At 36.7% G+C, this 19212-nt stretch overlaps 4 protein-coding genes across 5 annotated transcripts; 3 read left to right on the plus strand and 1 right to left on the minus strand.

Annotated features, from left to right (window-relative positions):
* LOC105159644 (shikimate O-hydroxycinnamoyltransferase-like) lies at nucleotides 206-1999 on the plus strand. Its single transcript, XM_011076769.2, has 2 exons — nucleotides 206-703; nucleotides 888-1999. The coding sequence occupies exons 1-2, from the start codon at nucleotides 236-238 to the stop codon at nucleotides 1779-1781; spliced, it is 1362 nt and encodes a 453-aa protein (XP_011075071.1). The 5' UTR covers nucleotides 206-235; the 3' UTR covers nucleotides 1782-1999.
* Nucleotides 2544-5641, minus strand: LOC105159645 (lipid phosphate phosphatase delta). Its single transcript, XM_011076770.2, has 8 exons — nucleotides 5162-5641; nucleotides 4980-5075; nucleotides 4742-4816; nucleotides 4480-4610; nucleotides 4132-4235; nucleotides 3900-4028; nucleotides 3417-3532; nucleotides 2544-3085 (listed from the first exon to the last, which is right to left on the minus strand). The coding sequence occupies exons 1-8, from the start codon at nucleotides 5309-5311 to the stop codon at nucleotides 2675-2677; spliced, it is 1212 nt and encodes a 403-aa protein (XP_011075072.1). The 5' UTR covers nucleotides 5312-5641; the 3' UTR covers nucleotides 2544-2674.
* Nucleotides 6647-13357, plus strand: LOC105159646 (DEAD-box ATP-dependent RNA helicase 37). 2 transcript variants are annotated; one of them, XM_011076772.2, is made up of 7 exons: nucleotides 6647-6797; nucleotides 7232-8080; nucleotides 8187-8270; nucleotides 10639-10881; nucleotides 11211-11378; nucleotides 11909-12022; nucleotides 12104-13357. In XM_011076772.2, the coding sequence occupies exons 2-7, from the start codon at nucleotides 7328-7330 to the stop codon at nucleotides 12578-12580; spliced, it is 1839 nt and encodes a 612-aa protein (XP_011075074.1). In that variant the 5' UTR covers nucleotides 6647-6797; nucleotides 7232-7327; the 3' UTR covers nucleotides 12581-13357. The 2 variants fall into 2 exon arrangements, with proteins under 2 accessions (XP_011075074.1, XP_011075075.1); XM_011076773.2 differs by having other exon boundaries at nucleotides 6679-6797; nucleotides 7293-8080.
* On the plus strand, nucleotides 15320-19078 carry LOC105159647 (metal tolerance protein 4-like). The gene is made up of 7 exons (XM_011076774.2): nucleotides 15320-16244; nucleotides 16527-16699; nucleotides 16832-17030; nucleotides 17402-17580; nucleotides 17683-17833; nucleotides 18120-18253; nucleotides 18558-19078. Exons 1-7 carry the CDS (start codon nucleotides 16055-16057, stop codon nucleotides 18735-18737), a joined length of 1206 nt encoding a protein of 401 aa, XP_011075076.1. The 5' UTR covers nucleotides 15320-16054; the 3' UTR covers nucleotides 18738-19078.

Consider the following 19212-nt stretch of genomic DNA (forward strand, 5'->3'; position numbering starts at 1 on the left):
TTAAGGTCCTAATGCCTAATTAATTAATGGTAGTTAGATAGTTGACTACGCCAAAGTAGTGCTGGCATTCTCCCCACTCCTACACCTATAATATTATAAGTTGCAAAAAAGTCATAATTTCACACGCGTGTTAAACAAATGCATGTAAATTAATTAATTAATTTCTTCTCAAGGCAGCTTCAACGCGCTGTATATATGAGACTAACTATAATTCATCACAAAAGAAATTCACAATATGGCATTCATCTTGCCCATTCCACCCATGCAAGATCTTAAGATCACATTTCAAGAATCCATCCTTGTTTCTCCATCAAAACAAACTGATGATGATGATCCGAACAAATCCATCTTCCTGTCTAACATAGACCAAATCCTCAACTACAATATTCCCACTGTCCATTTCTTCAAAGCCAACCCTGATTTTCCTCCCCAAATTGTGCCCAAAAGGCTCAAAATGGCACTACAAAGAGTTCTGCAGGTGCACTATCATTTCATGGCTGGAAGATTCAAACTGAACCAGCAATTGGGCCGCCTTGAGATCGACTGTAACTCCGCAGGAGCTGGTTTTGTGGTGGCTTCTTCGGATTATTCACTTGATGACTTGGGTGACTTTGTTTATCCCAACCTCGGATTCCGGCAGCTTGCGGTCCAAACCTTGGATAATTTGGGACCAGAGGTTGAGCAGCCACTATGTGTTTTTCAGGTTAAACAAACTACTTCTTAACCAAATTGTAGATGGCCCAGCCAAAATTCTATTGTTTACTGAAACCTTAGACATAACATAACATGTTATAAAGCTTGAGTTCTACCGTGTATATATAATTTCAGGAGAACAGTCTTCGATCGTACTATAAGTAATATATATTTTGTTAATTTGTGGTTCGTAGGTAACATCATTCAAGTGTGGGGGTTTCTGCATCGGCATGTCGACAAATCATGTATTGTTGGACGGCGCAAGCGCCCAAATCTTCATTGAAAATCTAGCCACCCAAGCCTTCGACGACAAGCCCTTGGCGGTCATCCCATGCAACAACCGCCACCTCCTAGCCGCCAGATCTCCGCCCCATGTGGAGTTCCCGCACCCCGAGTTTTTCAAACCCGATCTCCCTGAAGTTGTGGGGCCACCAGTGTTCGACTGCAAAAGGGAGGAATTGGATTATACAACTTTCAGCCTAACTTCGAAAGCTATCAATTATTTAAAGGGCAAAGCAAAGGAGAATATTAGTTATAGCACCACCAAGATCACCAGCTTTAACGTGGTGGCAGCGCTCATATGGCGGTGCAAAGCTTTGTCAAATGATGCTGAATACAATAAAGATAGAGTTTCCACTCTGCTTAATGTTGTGGACTTAAGGTCAAGGCTGAATCCACCATTGCCAGATTCATACAGCGGCAACGCAGTACTAGTTGCATATTCGTCGGCAACATGCGAAGATATTGAAAAATGGCCATTTTCGAAGCTGGTGGAGATGGTGTCAGAAGCGCCAAAAAGGGTGAGTGATGAGTATTCAAAATCTGTGATAGACTGGTTGGAGATAAACAAAGGGCTGCCTTGTGGGGAGTACATGGTGAGCTCATGGCTGAGATTGAGGTTTGGTGAGGTGGTGTATCCATGGGGCAAGCCTGTGTACAGTGGGCCAGTGGTGAGCCACAGGAAAGATATTTGCTGGATCTTTCCCGGTGTTGATGGAGTTAACGCCTTGGTTTCTCTGCCAGCTAAGGAGATGGAAAGATTTGTGGCACTATTTCGCGAGTTCTTCCCACAATCCATCATTAATTAGCTTAATCTATGAGAACTCTGTGTGTGTGTGTGTGTTTGTAGTATGGTATGGTTGAGAATAATAATGATTGTGGCAATGCTTTCTCATGTGTAGCAATTTCATGCATGTGCCTCGTGTTGTAATTTGTTGCTCCAGGATTCCACGCTGGCGGCGGCCTGCTCTTCAATTCCTATGCATGTGTTTTTCCAATTTCATGAAAAACTGTCAATTTTTCACTACGGCTTAATTGCTGTTATTGTCCCTAATTGTGCATTGTCGTCGCCCAGCTATGCTCAGCAGGCGACATCATTCACACCCCTCTGTTGGGGGATAGCGTCGCCCCTTCTATGGGCAGAGGGGTGGCCGCGGAGGGGTGCGGGGCGGCCACTAGATAATTTTTTTTTTAAAAAAAATATATTGAGATCTGTGATAGACTGACTGGTTGGAGATAAACAAAGGGCTGCCTTGTGGGGAGTATATGGTGAGCTCATGGCTCAGATTGAGGTTTGATGAAGTGGTGTTCCCATGGGGCAAGCCTGTGCACAGCGGCCCCGTGGTGACTGGTGAGCCATAGGAAGGATATTTTGTTGGATTTTTGCTGATGCTGAAGGTGTAGTTAACGCCTTGGTTTCTCTGCCTTCTAAGGAGATGCCAAGATTCGTGGCCTATTTTCGTGAGTTCTTCCCACAATCCATCATTAATTTACTTAATCCATGGGAACTATCTATCTATATATAAGTGAAAAGGAAAAACAAATTTATATAAATGCATAGAATCAATAACTGGACTCTAAAAACACTATAACCTCATATATATATTATACAAAAGATTTGAGACGTCACTATACAATAAGCATCTAAAGACCAGCTAGCAGAGTCAGTAGAAAATACAATACTTCTATAACTAAAGAACAATCACAAGCCTAGGTGAGAAAAGACAGAAGGGACGAGGTCAACAACAGACCATGCAAGCCCAGTATATTGAAGGAGCCTTATGCCAGTATCAATGTTGAATGACGTCTGCTTGGAGAAAAAGAAGAGTTTCTGTACGTAACCTGATTGCTTTATTTCATCCGACTTCTTGTCAGCAGCCATGCCCTTCAGAGCAGGTATATAGCTCGTTGACCTTATTGGGATTCCCAAAGTATTTGCAAGAATGGGAAGAATCCATTTGGCGAGAGCCTTGGTACAAAACTTCACCACCAGTATTGTTGGGATCCCCAGTAGTAGTCTACCCACAAATGCAGGAATTGTAAGATCAGGAGAAAATATGCGTGCAACATCTTCATGGTGAAACTGCTGAAACGTTTGGTGGATCCCAATCACCTGGATGATATGATTTTCGTCAATATGTTGAGATACGAGCAATAAAACTAGCTAAAAGCAGGCAGTGTCTAAATGAAAGTTTCAGTCCCATGAATTGTTAATTGAACACCAACAAATTTTTATATTGTCATCATAATGTATAGCTGTTTCCACCAAAATGAAATTAGGGAAAACAGAAAAGTTTGGCAGTATGGTCATGCAGACATTAATCTTCATGTTAATGCAAATTAAATTGTACGAAAGGCAAATGTCAGGCTCACAGGTCACGTTGCCAGAGCAAGTATATATTGAAAATAAGCTCATAAGAAAGAGTAGGAAGATCTTCACTTACGATTCCCAAGGCAACACCATTGAAAGCTGTGTGATATTCAAAACTTGGTGTCGGAAGTTCAGGTTTTGGGTAAGCAAAGAGTAACAAGAAGCATAGGGCAGCCCAGAATGATATAACTGCAGACAAAAAACACCTTGAACTTTAAAGATCTTGAACCAACAGCAGAAGAGCATACTATTTAGATATGGATCATACAGTAGTAAATTTACAGTGAGCATCTAGGGATGGTCGTATTATCTCAAATTTTCATACGCTCAACAGAAAGTTCGAGGAAGTTTGACCTTTTCTTTCAGTTAGACCTTTATGCTATTTCATGAAGTTCAGAAGTGGCGGATTTGCATTATAATTCATAACTACTCTTATAGCTTCTCCGAATATTGACACCAAGCTTAACAAACAGATAATACAGCAGGTCTAAGCAAGATAGATGATGAACAAAGGAAGGTAGAACAGATATGCGATGCTGAAGGGGGGACATATTACCATTCTGACCAGAAACTATGAAATTATCTATGTATTCGGAGACATAGAGCCATATTGTCAGGATGCCTAATCCCAAAGCCAAACCACCGATAATGTCTATCAAGCTGTGCATTCCAAGGTATATCCTTCCTAAAAGTACAACAATATATCAGAAGAGTATACTCGAGGAAAGCAAAAAGTATTTTCAGAAGTAAGAAATGATTAGAAATATAATGCAATAAATTAAACTTACCCAATCCAATGAGACCGACAACCAAACTGACCGTGGTGATACCTATTATCTGTGCAAAGGCATCATGATTTCCAGTATAGGCCAGAATGTAGTGTAACAAGTACCTGGATTTCCCAAAAAGGCTCCTTAAGTTTAGAAAGAAGACAGAATTATTATGCAAAACATGTAGCAACCATGCACTATAGTAGCACAATATACAAAATCAACCTTCCAGATAAAACCAAGTACTGAGCAATGAGCATATATCTTCACTAGCATCAGTACAGGGGATCCTGAATTTGTTGTCTCTTATAAGTCACCTCAGAAGAAAAAAAATAAAGGAGATAAAATTCAAGAAAATGTTCGTACCCTGATAAGCAAACTGTATTAAGAGTGTGTGAGGAAGGTAATCCATATTCCATGGCATTGTCCTCTTCATCTTTGGTGGCTGTAACTCTCCTGACAGGTGGACAACAAGGTCTAGGTGCTGAGACCACATCCTGTGAGCCATATCCATAAACGGGATGAAAAGAAAGCAGTGAAAATGTGGCAGAATTACAGAGCATCACTGTATTTGCAAAAATAGTCATAAAATATGTTAAACAATAGAGATTAGAGAAAGAAAAGCCACCTTAATACAGTTTCCTGTATAATCACAAAAGGCCATCAAGAGGGTCATTTGCCTAGCCAATTTGCAATGCCCAGTCTACCCACACAACAAAAGACAATCAATCAAAAGAAAAAAGAATGGGTATACATTACAATTTTGTTCAAACTCTTAATGATTTCAGAATGCAAAAAGACCGGCATACCAACACAAAATGTAGATACATATATTAATTAGGGTGTGAATGTGATAGAGAACATACCCAGAAAAGCAAGGGAAGAAAAGCAGTGTAGAAAGGCACAGAAACAACACAAGACAACAAAGAGAAAAAGGCATCCAAATGTCTGTGCTGGTATTTCTGCATGCAAAACACGAAAAAAGAGGTCAAAGATGAAAAAGAAAAATGTAATGTTTAAGGGTATTGATGTTGAGGAATAGAGAAACCTGGATCTTGAGAATAATGGGGGTGCCAGAAATGACAGAGTGAGAAACCCATGGCTGTGTAAGAGATCTGAGCTTCTGAGTGAGATTGAATTTGGAAGAAATCAGGATCCAGAATGCTATTCCACATAGAAAACTTGTCGGGGTTACCATTTTGTTTAGTAAATTAATGTTTATATAGAAATACTCTTGTATTGTTCTGCTTTCTCAATCTCTTTGCGGTTGCGGGTGAGCTTCTTTCTTTGGCCTGAAAATTATGCCGCTCACCTCCTGGAAAGAGGGAGGGTCAGGCTGAGGGTGGAGGAGCACGAGCTGAAGACTTTTCCAAGTCGAAAACCCAAACAGCTGCAAATTTATGTGGTTGTGGTGGTGGTGGACTGGACTTGGACCAAATCTACTCTCTCAAAAACAAACAAACAGAGAGAGAGAGAGACAAACAGAGAGAGAGAGACAAACAGAGAGAGAGAGGGAAGAGGTGTCTAATTTTTTTATTATATATAGATTCTGTTTTTTATTTTTTTGAGGAAATATATTTTGATTCAGTTAATTATTAAGGAGTGTGTGGAGAATCTAGTTTAGTGTAGTGGAGTAAATATTATAGGTGCAGTGCAGGCAGGCACGGAGAGGAGAGGAGAGCAGTGCACAAGGGACGGACAAGAACAAGTGGAAGTGGACAACCCCTGGGATGAGAATGAAAGCATTGATAAGTTGAGAAATTTAGACATAATTCACAGCATAAATATATCAAGAATGTGTCCTTATTCCTATGATAACTCCAATTCATAAAAGAACAAATGCCATCACCTCCCTGCTTTTACTTGAATACTATTTTGATGATATGGTAGAGTTGTGTGTGTGTGTGACTGTGTGGTTGGATTGGACATAAACGTGTGATGTTGTTGGATAATTTAACTAACAACAACTCCTTCCACCTCCCAACTCCTATACTTTTAATCACCCTCTAATTATCAAATTAAATGTCATTTTTATTTTCTTAAGATTGCAAAATGATTTATTCTATATCATGATTTTTTCATATCTCCAACTTTTAATAAAATGTTCATCCAATCCCAACTGTTAAAACAATTATTAATCAATAAATCTATTTATTAGACTAAAACAAATATTAAGATTATTAAATCTTTGAATTATAAAAGTTTTACATATAATTATACTAAAATTTAAGAGAGGACGGTATAATTATCAGCTACTAAAAAAAAGTATTTGAGAAATTATATAATCCCAATTATTTACATACCATCCAAATAATAAGTTAAAAGCAGTAATGGGATTTGGTAGCCTATATATAATTGTTAATGTGAATATTATAGTACATGTATTTACTATTTAGAGGTGTTCTTTTATTTGTTTTGGCATTGTTAGTGAAATCAAGTGGAAAAGGGTTGACAAGAGAAAGAAATAAAGAAACGTGTAAACACACACACACACACACATATATTTATATTTATATTTGCATAAAATCTAAGAAAATGGTTAAATCCGATTACTTCGCTTTAGTGTCCGATTATTTCATTAACTCCTATATTTCCTCTTCTCTCTCTCTCTCTCTCTCTCCCTGTCTAGGGTTTTCAAAATTCTTCTTCTACAAATCCTCCAAGCTTTTGCTCATCTCTCTCAGGTTTCTCTCCCAACTTTCTCTACGCTCACACCCACTTGAATATTTTTGCATGTATCTTTACACATACATAAGCTTTATATACTATTGAATGTATTGTAAACACGCAATTCACATTGCCGAATGCGAGGGTTTGAGGTTGATCTCTTTGCTTTCTTGCGTGTCTGAGAGAGCGGGAGATGAAGCCCTTGTGTATTTTTTTTTCTTTCTTGTCCGTTTAGTACTTTGTGACTATTTAAATGCTTCCGCGCTTGGTCCATGGTCCACTCCGAGATTTTTGATTGCCCTGCTGTTTGTTATTTGTTGATTCCTATAGTTGCCCCTTATTTTTCTTCGTTGAAGAATTCAAATAGAATTGGCTTTTCAGATTGGTTGATCCCTTAGGTTCATAAGGATGCGAGATTTGACTGTTATATATTCGGCCTTTTTTTTTTCAGGGTTTTGAATTGTGATATATTTGGATCAAACTTCAATAAGTTTTGGAAATTGGTGATTCAGTTATCAGGAATACGTTTTCTATAGTGTTTTCCAAAATGAGGACATCATGGGCAGATGCTGTTGACAATGTAGCTACTGGATCTTCTGATAATGCCGGCACTAGTGGTGGAAAAGAACAAAAGTCAGCTCCCACCAAGCCAGCGTATGTTCCACCACACCTTAGGAACAAAACTCCTGCATCGGAGTCACCTGCTCCGTCACTTAGTGGCCCACCATCAGGTAATGATAGGTCTAGGTATAATGGGCCCACAAGTGGATCCCAATGGGCTGGTTCTAGGTCTGATTACGGACGTCAGGGATATGGCAGTGGAGGTCGTGGCAGCGGTGGTTGGGGTGGGAGGAGTGGTTGGGGTGGTAGGGAGCGGGAGGTCAACCCTTTTGGTAACGATGATGTGGATGCAGACACAGAGCATGCGTTTAATGAGCAGGAGAATACGGGTATTAACTTTGATGCTTATGAGGATATTCCTGTGGAGACGAGTGGGGATAATGTGCCACCACCAGTGAATACATTTGCAGAGATAGACTTGGGTGATGCACTTAATCTGAATATTCGAAGATGCAAGTATGTGAAGCCGACTCCTGTTCAGCGACATGCAATACCCATTTCGCTAGCAGGACGAGATTTAATGGCTTGTGCTCAGACTGGATCGGGCAAGACTGCCGCCTTTTGCTTTCCGATTATTAGTGGAATTATGAGGGGACATATTCCACAAAGACCACGTGGAGTTCGCACTGTTTTTCCACTTGCTCTTATTCTTTCACCAACAAGAGAACTCTCAATGCAGGTGAGCCTGTTATTTGAACATTAGTTTCACATTGTTCAAGTTAATTGTCATGTGGTGCCTGAAACTTCGCAGAAGTTGTCATTTCCTTGATTCGTTTCACCTGCAGATACACGAGGAAGCTAGAAAATTTTCCTATCAAACTGGTGTCAGAGTGGTTGTTGCTTATGGAGGAGCGCCAATAAATCAGCAGGTTATTCCTTTGTTATGTTTTTGGATGTCCGTATATACTTTGTGGCATACAATATTTGATGCATAACTTGATTTTGACAGGTGATGGAAAATTCTTGGTTAATGCAATAACTTAATGTATTCATCAATAACTAACAACTTGCAGCTATCCAAAGCGATCATCTTTTGTCTCTGTATACGAGCAACACCCTTTGACATTCCAATGTATCATTATACTTCGAAATAAGATAACTGTAAGCATGAAAAATGAAGAATCTAAACAATTTGCATGCCACTAAACACAAACACAAACAGACACAAGCACACACACAAACACACACACTATTAACGGTCTTGTGAATGCATATCGAGTAACAACCAGTGTCAGGTTTGTTTAACTGTATCTGTTTATTATTTGTCCAATACTTGTGATAATTGCTGGAATTATTTTACAATTTTATTTGTAAAATTCTTGTTAAAATCTTGTTAAATTTGTCAGTGTTATCATGTTTATAACTTATTTTTTCTTTTTTTATTGGTCCATGCGCATTGGGATATGCATGGATTGCTAATGTTCAAAATAGTATTTTTTGTTCATCCTAATTATTTAATTGATTATAGGAGCGCAAACGAGTTTAGTTCAAGAAAACTTAAGGCTCGATCTCGAGTGCGGCCTCATTCACAAAGAAAAATATAAACAAATTAGTTTGTCTAAGGAATACATCATTTTGATTTTATTATAAAATAGAGATTCTTAATTTTATGTTGGAACTAACGAGATGATAAATATTCTTTATTAATTATTCAAAAAATTATAAAGTTGCGAAGCATGAGTGTGTTCATTTAACTTCAACTTTGTAATTATCAGTTAATGACATGCTTGGTAAAGATTTAGAATGATCATTTACTCGAAATTATATAACCTGGTACAATTATTATTTATGAAATAATAAATAAATAAATTTCATAGTTCTGCAGTAATTCTTGCAAAATGTCAATTTTACAATATTGTATATAAATATATATTAAAAAGATTAATTTAGAAATAAAATGCGAATAATTTTCAGAATAGAACTTATGATAAAAATAGTAGCAATCTAAATATCTCATATTTATTGGGTAACGTAAGAGAATCTTATAAACCAAGCAATTAGTTCATCTAGTTTATATACACATGCAACATACTACATTACAAGTATGAAATTATATACAATGTTTTAATTATTAGTGTGATTGTAATTATCATTTTCTTTAGTACTAATTTGTGGGTGTTACCAAATTTAGCAAAATTTACAAGGAATATACTATAATTAATTAAACACATACATATCTTGGTGAATATATTTAAAAATATGAAAACCTATTAGTATTTTTAAGAATATATCATTTTTTTTTCAATTTGATTTCCCAAAAGTTTTTTTGTACTGAATTATAAAAAGGTAGCATTTGCAAATAGAAACCATTAAGATAATTCATAGAAGTAAAAGAATGAACAAAACATTGAATTAACACAGACAAATGAAAATTGTATATATTATGTTAAATAATATATATTTTTCAAAAAAGTGTTGGATAAGTTGTATTAATTGAGTTTGTTTTAGATATATAGTACATAATTTATAAAATATTCTGGTATTATTATTTTTATTGTAATTGCACGAAATTAAAAAAATCTAATATTGATAAGAAAGTATTATATGTGTTATACTTGTATGAGTGTATTCATTTGATGTAGTACTAATCATATATGTCTATACATACCTTTAGAAAGTAATAAAAATGAAAACATTTAAAAAGTAGGATAAATCTTGCCAGCTCTGGATGGAGAAAGTTGAGACAGAGCTCTAGAATATAGTGTTTGTTGATCGCCAAAATCACTGTTTATTTGTTTAAGTCCACCTTTTTATCTACACTCTTCAGTGTTTCAGTGGAGTCCAAAAACTCAATAATATTGATGCCTCTTCTGTCTTGCTTTCGGCTTTGTGATCTTATGGATGTACTTCTTTTTTTCTCTTGTCTTGCTATCATGTTGGATTATATGGACTTGAAGCAAGAAACAGGTAACAGGAAGTTAGCTGGCGGAGATGTGTTTTCTGGTGCTGTAGCCGTTAATATGAGTAATGATTCTTTGCAGAGATTTGAGACTGTCAATTATACAGTTAGACAGATCCCTCTTTTTTTCCCCTCCCCTCCACATTTTTTTGTTTAATGGCCTTTTTCCATGGGTAAATTAGTATTTTTCTGGTGACTTGTTCTTGTCTTATTAGAATGCAACCAGTAATTCTTTTCATGATAGGTGGCTCTATAACATGTACAGCCTGCCCTGAAGTATTGGCAAAAGTATCGTTTCTACTTGTAGGTGTGGTTAAATATCATTTATTTGTGTACAGCTCCGTGAACTTGAGAGAGGAGTTGATATTCTGGTGGCCACTCCTGGAAGATTGGTTGATTTGCTTGAGAGGGCCAAAGTTTCATTACAAATGATAAGATACTTGGCTCTGGATGAGGCAGACAGAATGCTGGATATGGGATTTGAGCCTCAAATCAGAAAGATAGTGGAACAAATGGATATGCCTCCTCGTGGTGAAAGACAGACAATGCTGTTCAGTGCCACCTTTCCAAAAGAGATCCAGGTCTTTGTTGTAGATCTTTTCTGATTTCCTTCACCATTACCTGCTTTTGTCCCCTATTGGATTTCTATTAAAGTAATTAGGGAATTTTATCTAGTTGAAAAATCCACATCTAGAGTTTTCATCAAATTAAATGACATGATGATGCAATTTGTGGTGTTGTCTGCGGCTGGCAGCTTTAGCCGGCAGCTTTTCTAATACTTGATGGCATTACTGACCTGTGAGGATTTTTTAAAAAATTTTGGCTTGCTGGTTGATGTTAGTTTAGTCTTGTGAAGATAGCTAAATATTTTACCAAGCAATCTTCTGAAATTTCTAATTTTGACATGCAGCGGCTGGCTTCCGATTTTCTTTCAAATTACATTTTTTTGGCAGTTGGAAGGGTTGGTTCTAGTACAGACTTGATTGTTCAAAGAATTGAATTTGTTCATGAGAGTGATAAGAGGAGCCATTTGATGGATCTTCTTCATGCTCAGAGAGCAAATGGAGTTCAAGGAAAGGTAATCCAATTTCTTGTGAACATGCATACTTTTTTCTTTTGTGATATTTTTGTTCTTATTATTCAGTATATGATTAAATTATGGCCTTGTCTAATGTAGGTTAAGTTATTAGATCCTTTTGATAAGGAAGTGTTAATATTTTAGTTTATTAACATTATTTGTTTTAGTTGTTTATGGTTCAATCGAATTATGAAATGTCTGTAATTGGTATCACTAATTCACCTAGCATGTTGTGGAAAATATCAGAAGACCTGCTAGCTAGCTTGATAATTATATAAAGTAAACATGGAAATTGGATGCTCGCTGTTGAAATGTCCTGTGTCAGACGTGTGGTAAGTTGGCTTTGTAATTATTCTACCATGTGGAATTTCTCTAACGTCGCCCTTCAATTAGCAGCTTCTCTTCAGTAACATCAATTGGAATATAGGTCTCTGGGGGTCCCCATTTTCATTATATGCCTCTCCTCAATTTATATTTTTTCTGTATGGATGTCTAGAATACTTTTCTCCTGACTTTGCTGATTTGTGCAGCAAGCTCTTACTTTAGTATTTGTGGAAACGAAGAAGGGAGCTGACTCATTGGAACATTGGTTGTGTCTGAATGGTTTTCCTGCTACTACTATCCATGGGGATAGGACACAACAGGTAAGGAGTTAATGCAATCGACAATACAGCTGTATTCTAAATCCATTGATTTATTCCATCTTGATTGGTTTCTGGTTCCAGGAAAGAGAGCTTGCATTAAGATCCTTTAAGAGCGGGAACACACCTATATTAGTGGCAACAGATGTGGCAGCCCGTGGTCTTGATATTCCACATGTTGCTCATGTAATAAACTTTGACCTCCCAAATGACATTGATGATTATGTTCACCGGATAGGACGTACTGGTCGTGCTGGCAAGACAGGATTGGCTACAGCATTTTTTAATGAGAATAACATGTCTTTGGCAAAGCCGCTTGCTGATTTGATGAAGGAAGCAAACCAGGAAGTACCTGATTGGTTGACTCGGTTTGCAAGTCGAGCTTCATATGGAGGTAAAAGTCGGCGTGGTGGTGGACGTTTTGGTGCTCGTGACTTTAGGAGAGATTCTTCTTTTAATAGGAGTGGGAGTGGCAATGATTATTATGGTGGTGGCAGCGGTGGTGGTTATGGAGGTTATAGTGGAGGGTATGGTCCTGCAGCGACCAGTGCTTGGGATTAATTTGTCAAAACTAGTGCTATGTTATCTTGGAGATTTATATATTTTCCATCAAATTCTGATTATTATTAAGCTTTCACAATGAGAAGAGATCTTTTATATCTTTTTGACTTCATAATACTTGTGTGATCCACTTGGGGATTACGGGAGAGATGCCATGTAGCTTAGAGCCTAGTTAGACTGCTGTTATATAAGTCAGATCCTCTTCTGAAATTCTTTTATTTATATGTTTTTTGTTTCTAAATTTTGAAGCTGCTGCAAACTTAAATTTCCAGAGGTGGATCTGAATGTGGCGCATGTAGTGGATGGCTTCAGTTCAGTTTGAGTTATCTTATGATGAACATGTAGGAATTCTTCATACCTCTCTAGCAGTCGGAACGTTATTATTTCTGTGCTGAGCCGCATGGTTTGACGTGTTGCTCCAGTCATCTTGGATACTATATTGCCAGGAAATACAACTTTTCTCGACGAATGTGTAATTGTATATAATGGGAGATCAAATAAAGGGTACTTGTGTCTAGCCCAATGTTAAGTGCTTCAGCTTTCATGTACTTGTGCGTAGAACTCGACAAATTCTGGGGCTAAGTGTGTAGTGTGTAAGTGTGTAGTGTGTATGTTGGAGTAAATTCAGTAACTTTCATTTAGTAATTGGGTGGTGTTGCTTTACTTTAGGAGAAAGGAAAACATGGTAGAACAGCAGAAGGCGGCATTACTGTTCTCGTTTTGGCCTATTCTTTTCTAGGATTTGGATTTGTATAAACACGTTGAGAATGCCTTTTAGTCCGGTTTTGAGCAATATTTGGTTCATGATCTTGGTTCTTGTCCAAGCAGCAAAAACACAGCATACTCCAGTGTGGCAAAAATCTTATCCTGTCCAGAAAGACTGACACTAAAGTAACAATTAAAAGAAAAGGGTAAAATGCAGCCATTCCTAACATACGGGGTTATTTGTTTCAATTTCTTTTTTTACATTTTTCTCCCCAATTTTTTGTTTTATTGCATTTTATATTTTTTGAGAATAATGATGGAATATTTTGTTCACGCGTGTACACGAGTCTAAGGGCATTTTTGGATTTGATAAAATTATAAAGGAATGTTGATAACTCCCAACATATGGAATCATTTGCACTTTGCTACCAAACCTTTTTACAAAAAAAAAAAAAATTAAAAAAATAGAAAAAATATGAAGAAAAGTTCTGAAAAATGGAGAAAAACAAAGGAAATTTTCAAAAATTTAATACCTTATCTACAGATAAATCACTTCACAATGCAAGTCAAATGTAATGTTGGCACAGACTAAAATACAAATATACGCTTGATGGTGGCACCCACAAAAATACACATGATTTTTTTTTCCTATCTCTTTTGGGTTTGATTTTCTCTCTTTTTATACAATAGTAGTGTATTTTGTTTTATTGTGAAGTTGCATTGTTTCGTGATTTTTTCATTTGAATTGTTGAAGTTAAATTTTTCCATTTGGGTCAGTGATATTTTCTCATTTGGATTTTTTTTCAATCTTTGTATTGTTGTGTTGATTTTGTGGTGGTGTTGAAATTTTTTGTTTGTGAATTGAAGTTTAAATTTTTTTGGTTCTATTGAGAGGTTTCACACACCTAATATCACAGAAAGTTCATGATTTTTTTGTTTTATTTTGCCTTGTAATATGAAGTTGTTTATTTGCAAATTATGTATTGAATTTTTCTTTATTTTTGTCGATGAATCTGTAATTGTATATAATAAAATCACCCTCAAACGCATGCACACATATGAACAAATTTCGTCATTATTTTCCGTAAAATGCAAAGTATAACAAAATCAAAAGGTTGAGACTGAGAGGAAAAATGTAAAAAGAAAAGATTGGGGATAAAGTACAAATAACCCCATATATTGAATGGGTGTTTGTATTTTACCAGGATTGTGGGGTTGGCACATGGGCGTGGGCGTGGGCGTGTCCGCTTCACAAATTTCAGGGTAGTCAATCAATGTTACATTAGTTGCCGGTAGAGCTACCTATTCAGACACCAATAAAGTAAGTGTAAATGCAGCAGCAGCAGCAGCAGAATCTCCTATTAATATTTATTACTTGATGAAGATATATATATATATATATATATATGCTCCAATAGTAATCTACGTACGTATATTAAAGAGGTAGGTAGAAATAATAATGGAACGGGAAAAAGATATGATGATAATATGTTGATGATAGAGATGATTAATTTCTTGATTTCCTGCAGACGACCTTTTGAATCTTCATCTCTCTTGTTTACTTGCCAAATGGGTGGCCCGACACGTGAGCAATCAGGCAGGCCATGATGATGATGTTTAACATTTTGTAGCTAGCACAAGTAAATGTGTGTGTGGTAGAGAGTCGTCTATCAATTGTTTGTTATATGTCCAAATCTATGTGTAGCTACCTTAATTTAATTACAACTGCACTCTATATATATATACACCTTCCATCTGCTTCACCTAATTATTAATTATTTGTCTGCTTCTGTTTTCATTTCATTTGTAACTTTTAATTCTACGGACGCCCATCACTGACGTCTATATATATATATATATAATGATTTATGATATCTTAATTAAGGATACATGCATCTTCTTCATTCAACTTTGAAAACAAACAGACAGCTATTTTTGGCTAAAACTAAGTCGTCACAAATATATATATATATATATATATATATGTGTGTGTTGATGAGTTGAGCATGAGGCAGGGAGGGAGGGAGACAGACATGCTCGCTTGTGTCGTGTGCATGAATTTATTTTTAGTAAAATTATTAGCAGCTGCTCATCGTTACTTCAACATCATGAATTTCAACTTTATTTATATTAGACAAAGACAGTAGTCTTATTATAACAACAACTGCATAATTAGTGTATACATAGGAAAATGATGGTAAAGGCAAGTGTCCCATCAACGATTGAAGCAAGGAAAGAGTTGGATGTGATGTAGTAGAAGAGGCGGTCAAAAGGGAATTGATGCATTCAATGAGCCAAATCATGCAATGTCACAACCTCATACCAACAGCTGTTGCAATTTCCTCCTATACTCTTTTCTATTTCTTTCATTTCAATTTTCAACTCTTCATTAATTCACCTAATTTTTATTTACTACCCACCCAAAAACACATCAACAACACTATAATAATTAAGAATTGATCTTTTAATTTCCTTGCTTATTTTTCATCTTCATCATCATCTGAATACATACATCTTTTCTGAATCTTCCCTTTTTCTTTTCTGGTCTGAGATGATGTGATCCGTCCTGGCAGATAACATTTATTACACACATGTCCCGTGTTCCAATTCCATGTGTGATGATAACATCTGATCCCAAGGACAAACTACAAACCAAATCTCAAATTAGAAACGGCAAGGAAAAACAAGTTGGTAGCAGTATTTCTTTCTTCTTTTAATTTTCTTTGTGTTTCTGGGCCGGGTGGATACTACTACTACTGCTACTGAGCAATGGATGATGAGGGGTCAAGAACCCCATTGTTGCAAACAAATCTCAAAAACCAAACACGTAGTACTAGGAATTCTGTCAATGCTCTGAAATGTGATTTCTTGTCTAAGTTGCCTGACAAAGTCAAGACAGGTCTTGATCCTGAGGCCTCTTCTCATCTTGATTTTTCTAAGACAACTGGCTTAGCTGCAGGTAAAACTTGTACTCTTTTCATTCTGGGTGTTTGTATGAATTTTTATGTTACATCATTTGGTCTTTCACAAACTACTCATAATATAAGCTATTTGATCTAGTTAAAGGGATCAGTAATCACACAACTTTCTTCCATCTCTCATCTTCATCAACTCTTCACTTTCACTCTTTATCATTATTACATCCATTCCCTCATTTCTATGTCAAGCTTCATGACACACAGTTTCCTCATCACATACGCATATATATATATACATAAATTTTTGATCTCGTATGTCTTAGGTGAGAAAGAGTATTACCAACGACAATTTGCCACCTTGAGGTCCTTTGAGGAAGTTGATTCACTTGGTTCACCCAATCTCATTGACCAAGACCTAGATCATCAAGAACAGGCACAACATGAAAGAGCTATGAACATTTCCAATTGGGCTAACATCTTCCTCCTTGCATTTAAGGTCTCTCTACATGGACATGGACTTGGACTTGGACTTGGATTTTACTTTTTTCTGCCACTTCTCCTCCTTTATGCTGAAAAAATTTGTGGTTGGCTATGTCAATGAATCAACTACTCTGAATTTCCTTTTCAGATTTACGCTACGATACAAAGCGGCTCGTTGGCCATTGCAGCTTCGACGCTGGATTCTTTACTCGATCTTATGGCCGGTGGAATACTATGGTTTACCCACTTGTCAATGAAAACCATAAACATTTATCAATATCCTATTGGGAAATTGAGAATGCAACCAGTAGGCATCATCATCTTTGCTGCCGTAATGGCAACTCTCGGTATGTTTGGTCTGTTCCCTTGTTTCAGTTCTGATCTTTAATTTTTGGGATGTTTATACTCTCAGTAGTTGGTATATATCTGTTTAAACACATACATAACATAATTCTTGTGTCCTATACTTGAGAGCCGTCAATCATGTTCATCAGAGTGGCTGTGCAAATTACATGCTAATATTGACTTTATTATTATTCACTTAGAGGTTAAATGGAAAGAAATGAAAGCAGAATTTGTAATTTAATTAACTGAGAAGGTGTAAAGGACCTGTCCTAGAAGAAGTTTCTGGAGACAGTATCTATGATCAAGTTCTTTTACTGGGACATATTAAGAACTTGTTCTACGGTGGCATGCTGAAGTATTGAGTTCTTCTCAGGATTTCAGGTGCTAATACAGGCTGTAGAACAACTGATTAAAGCTGAACCTTCAGAGAAGATGGGAGCAAATCAACTGTTCTGGCTGTACGTAATTATGCTCACAGCAACAGGGGTAAAACTTGTTCTTTGGTTTTACTGCAGAAGCTCTGGAAACAAGATTGTTCGTGCCTATGCAAAGGTTTTATTTTCTTTTTCAAGTTTCAAATATTCTGCTCATTGCTGCTAACCTTATTTCTAGTTTTCCAATTACTCACCTATTGTATTAACTGTGAGTAATCAGGACCATTATTTTGACGTGGTGACTAATGTGGTGGGATTGGTAGCTGCTGTTCTTGCTGACAAGTTTTACTGGTGGATTGATCCTTCTGGTGCTATAGCTTTAGCCATATATACCATAACGAATTGGTCAGGAACTGTGCTGGAAAATGCAGGTTTCCCTCTTCATACTCTTTATTAGCATAACAACATAAACCGAGGTGCATTGAGAACCTTTTGGAAGCTTATGTAGTATCATTGCAAGAACCAGAAGAAATATAACAAGATTTGAACAGCAGAAAGATTGTTCGTAGCTGATATCTTGTATCACATACTTATTTAGGTTACTCTGAAGCTGATGCATGAATTGGGAAGAGTGGTCCTAGAAAGTGAACATATGTAGTGCTAATACTATGTTTTGACGTCCTTGCTTGAATTCTACTTGTTTTCATCTATTCGCAGTTTCACTGGTCGGACAATCAGCTCCTCCCGAAGTACTTCAGAAACTCACTTATCTTGTTCTACGTCACGATCCTAAAATCAAGCGTGTTGATACAGTCCGCGCTTACACCTTTGGCGTCCTTTACTTTGTTGAGGTATGTTTATTCCAACTACTCCACTAGCTGTGAAGCATAAATCATTCATGCATCATGTAAAATATATTATCAAGAATATCCTATTCAGCAATCACTGCTTATTATGATCCATAAGCTGGTTTAAGAACTCTTGCTTAATGTTTTTGTTATGGATAATTAGGTAGACACCCCAAAAGTTTGAACATATTATGAAATATCCACTCAAGTTTAAAAATTTACAAGGGCAGTACTGCTGCCTAGAAACATGTTTTATGGTTATGTACGTTATGCTTGTATGCCATGCCATGGTTTGAATCAATGACAGGTTGACATAGAGCTTCCGGAGGATTTGCCATTGATCGAAGCACATGCAATTGGAGAATCATTGCAAATCAAGATCGAAGAACTTCCAGAAGTTGAGAGGGCATTCGTTCATCTTGATTACGAGTGTGACCACAAGCCTGAACACACCATCCTTAGTAAACTTCCAAATAGTGACCCCTAAATCATCATAGTTATGACAACCGAAGCGATCCGAGACCATCGACTGCTGTTGTAATGTAATGTAGTAGTAGCTAGTTATTTAGTTTATACGCTTAGAGGAAAAATATTAATGGGAATGGGAATTAGAAAAGCCAGCCGGTGGAACACTGAAAGTTATCACCATCTGCTTGCTTATATATATATATAGCTTTCATGAGGAGTTGTGAATTAGTAGAAATTGTTGGTGTAGAGTGCAGAATTTCAGAAGATGGTCTGTAGCAAAATTTGCATGAAAATTGAGACACAAGAACAACCTTAATACCATCGAAAATAGATTGGTTGTGGTGTACATTTATAAAGCATCTTCAAAATGCATTTCTTGTTCAAGTCCTATTTACAGGGTCTAATGCAACTTACCCCATATGATATTGCAAATAAGCATATTAACAACCCCTATAAAGAAACTAATAATTTACCTCTTTGTATTAATTAAATTG

The sequence above is a fragment of the Sesamum indicum genome, linkage group LG4 (assembly GCF_000512975.1).
Source record: "Sesamum indicum cultivar Zhongzhi No. 13 linkage group LG4, S_indicum_v1.0, whole genome shotgun sequence".
Lineage (NCBI taxonomy): Eukaryota > Viridiplantae > Streptophyta > Magnoliopsida > Lamiales > Pedaliaceae > Sesamum > Sesamum indicum.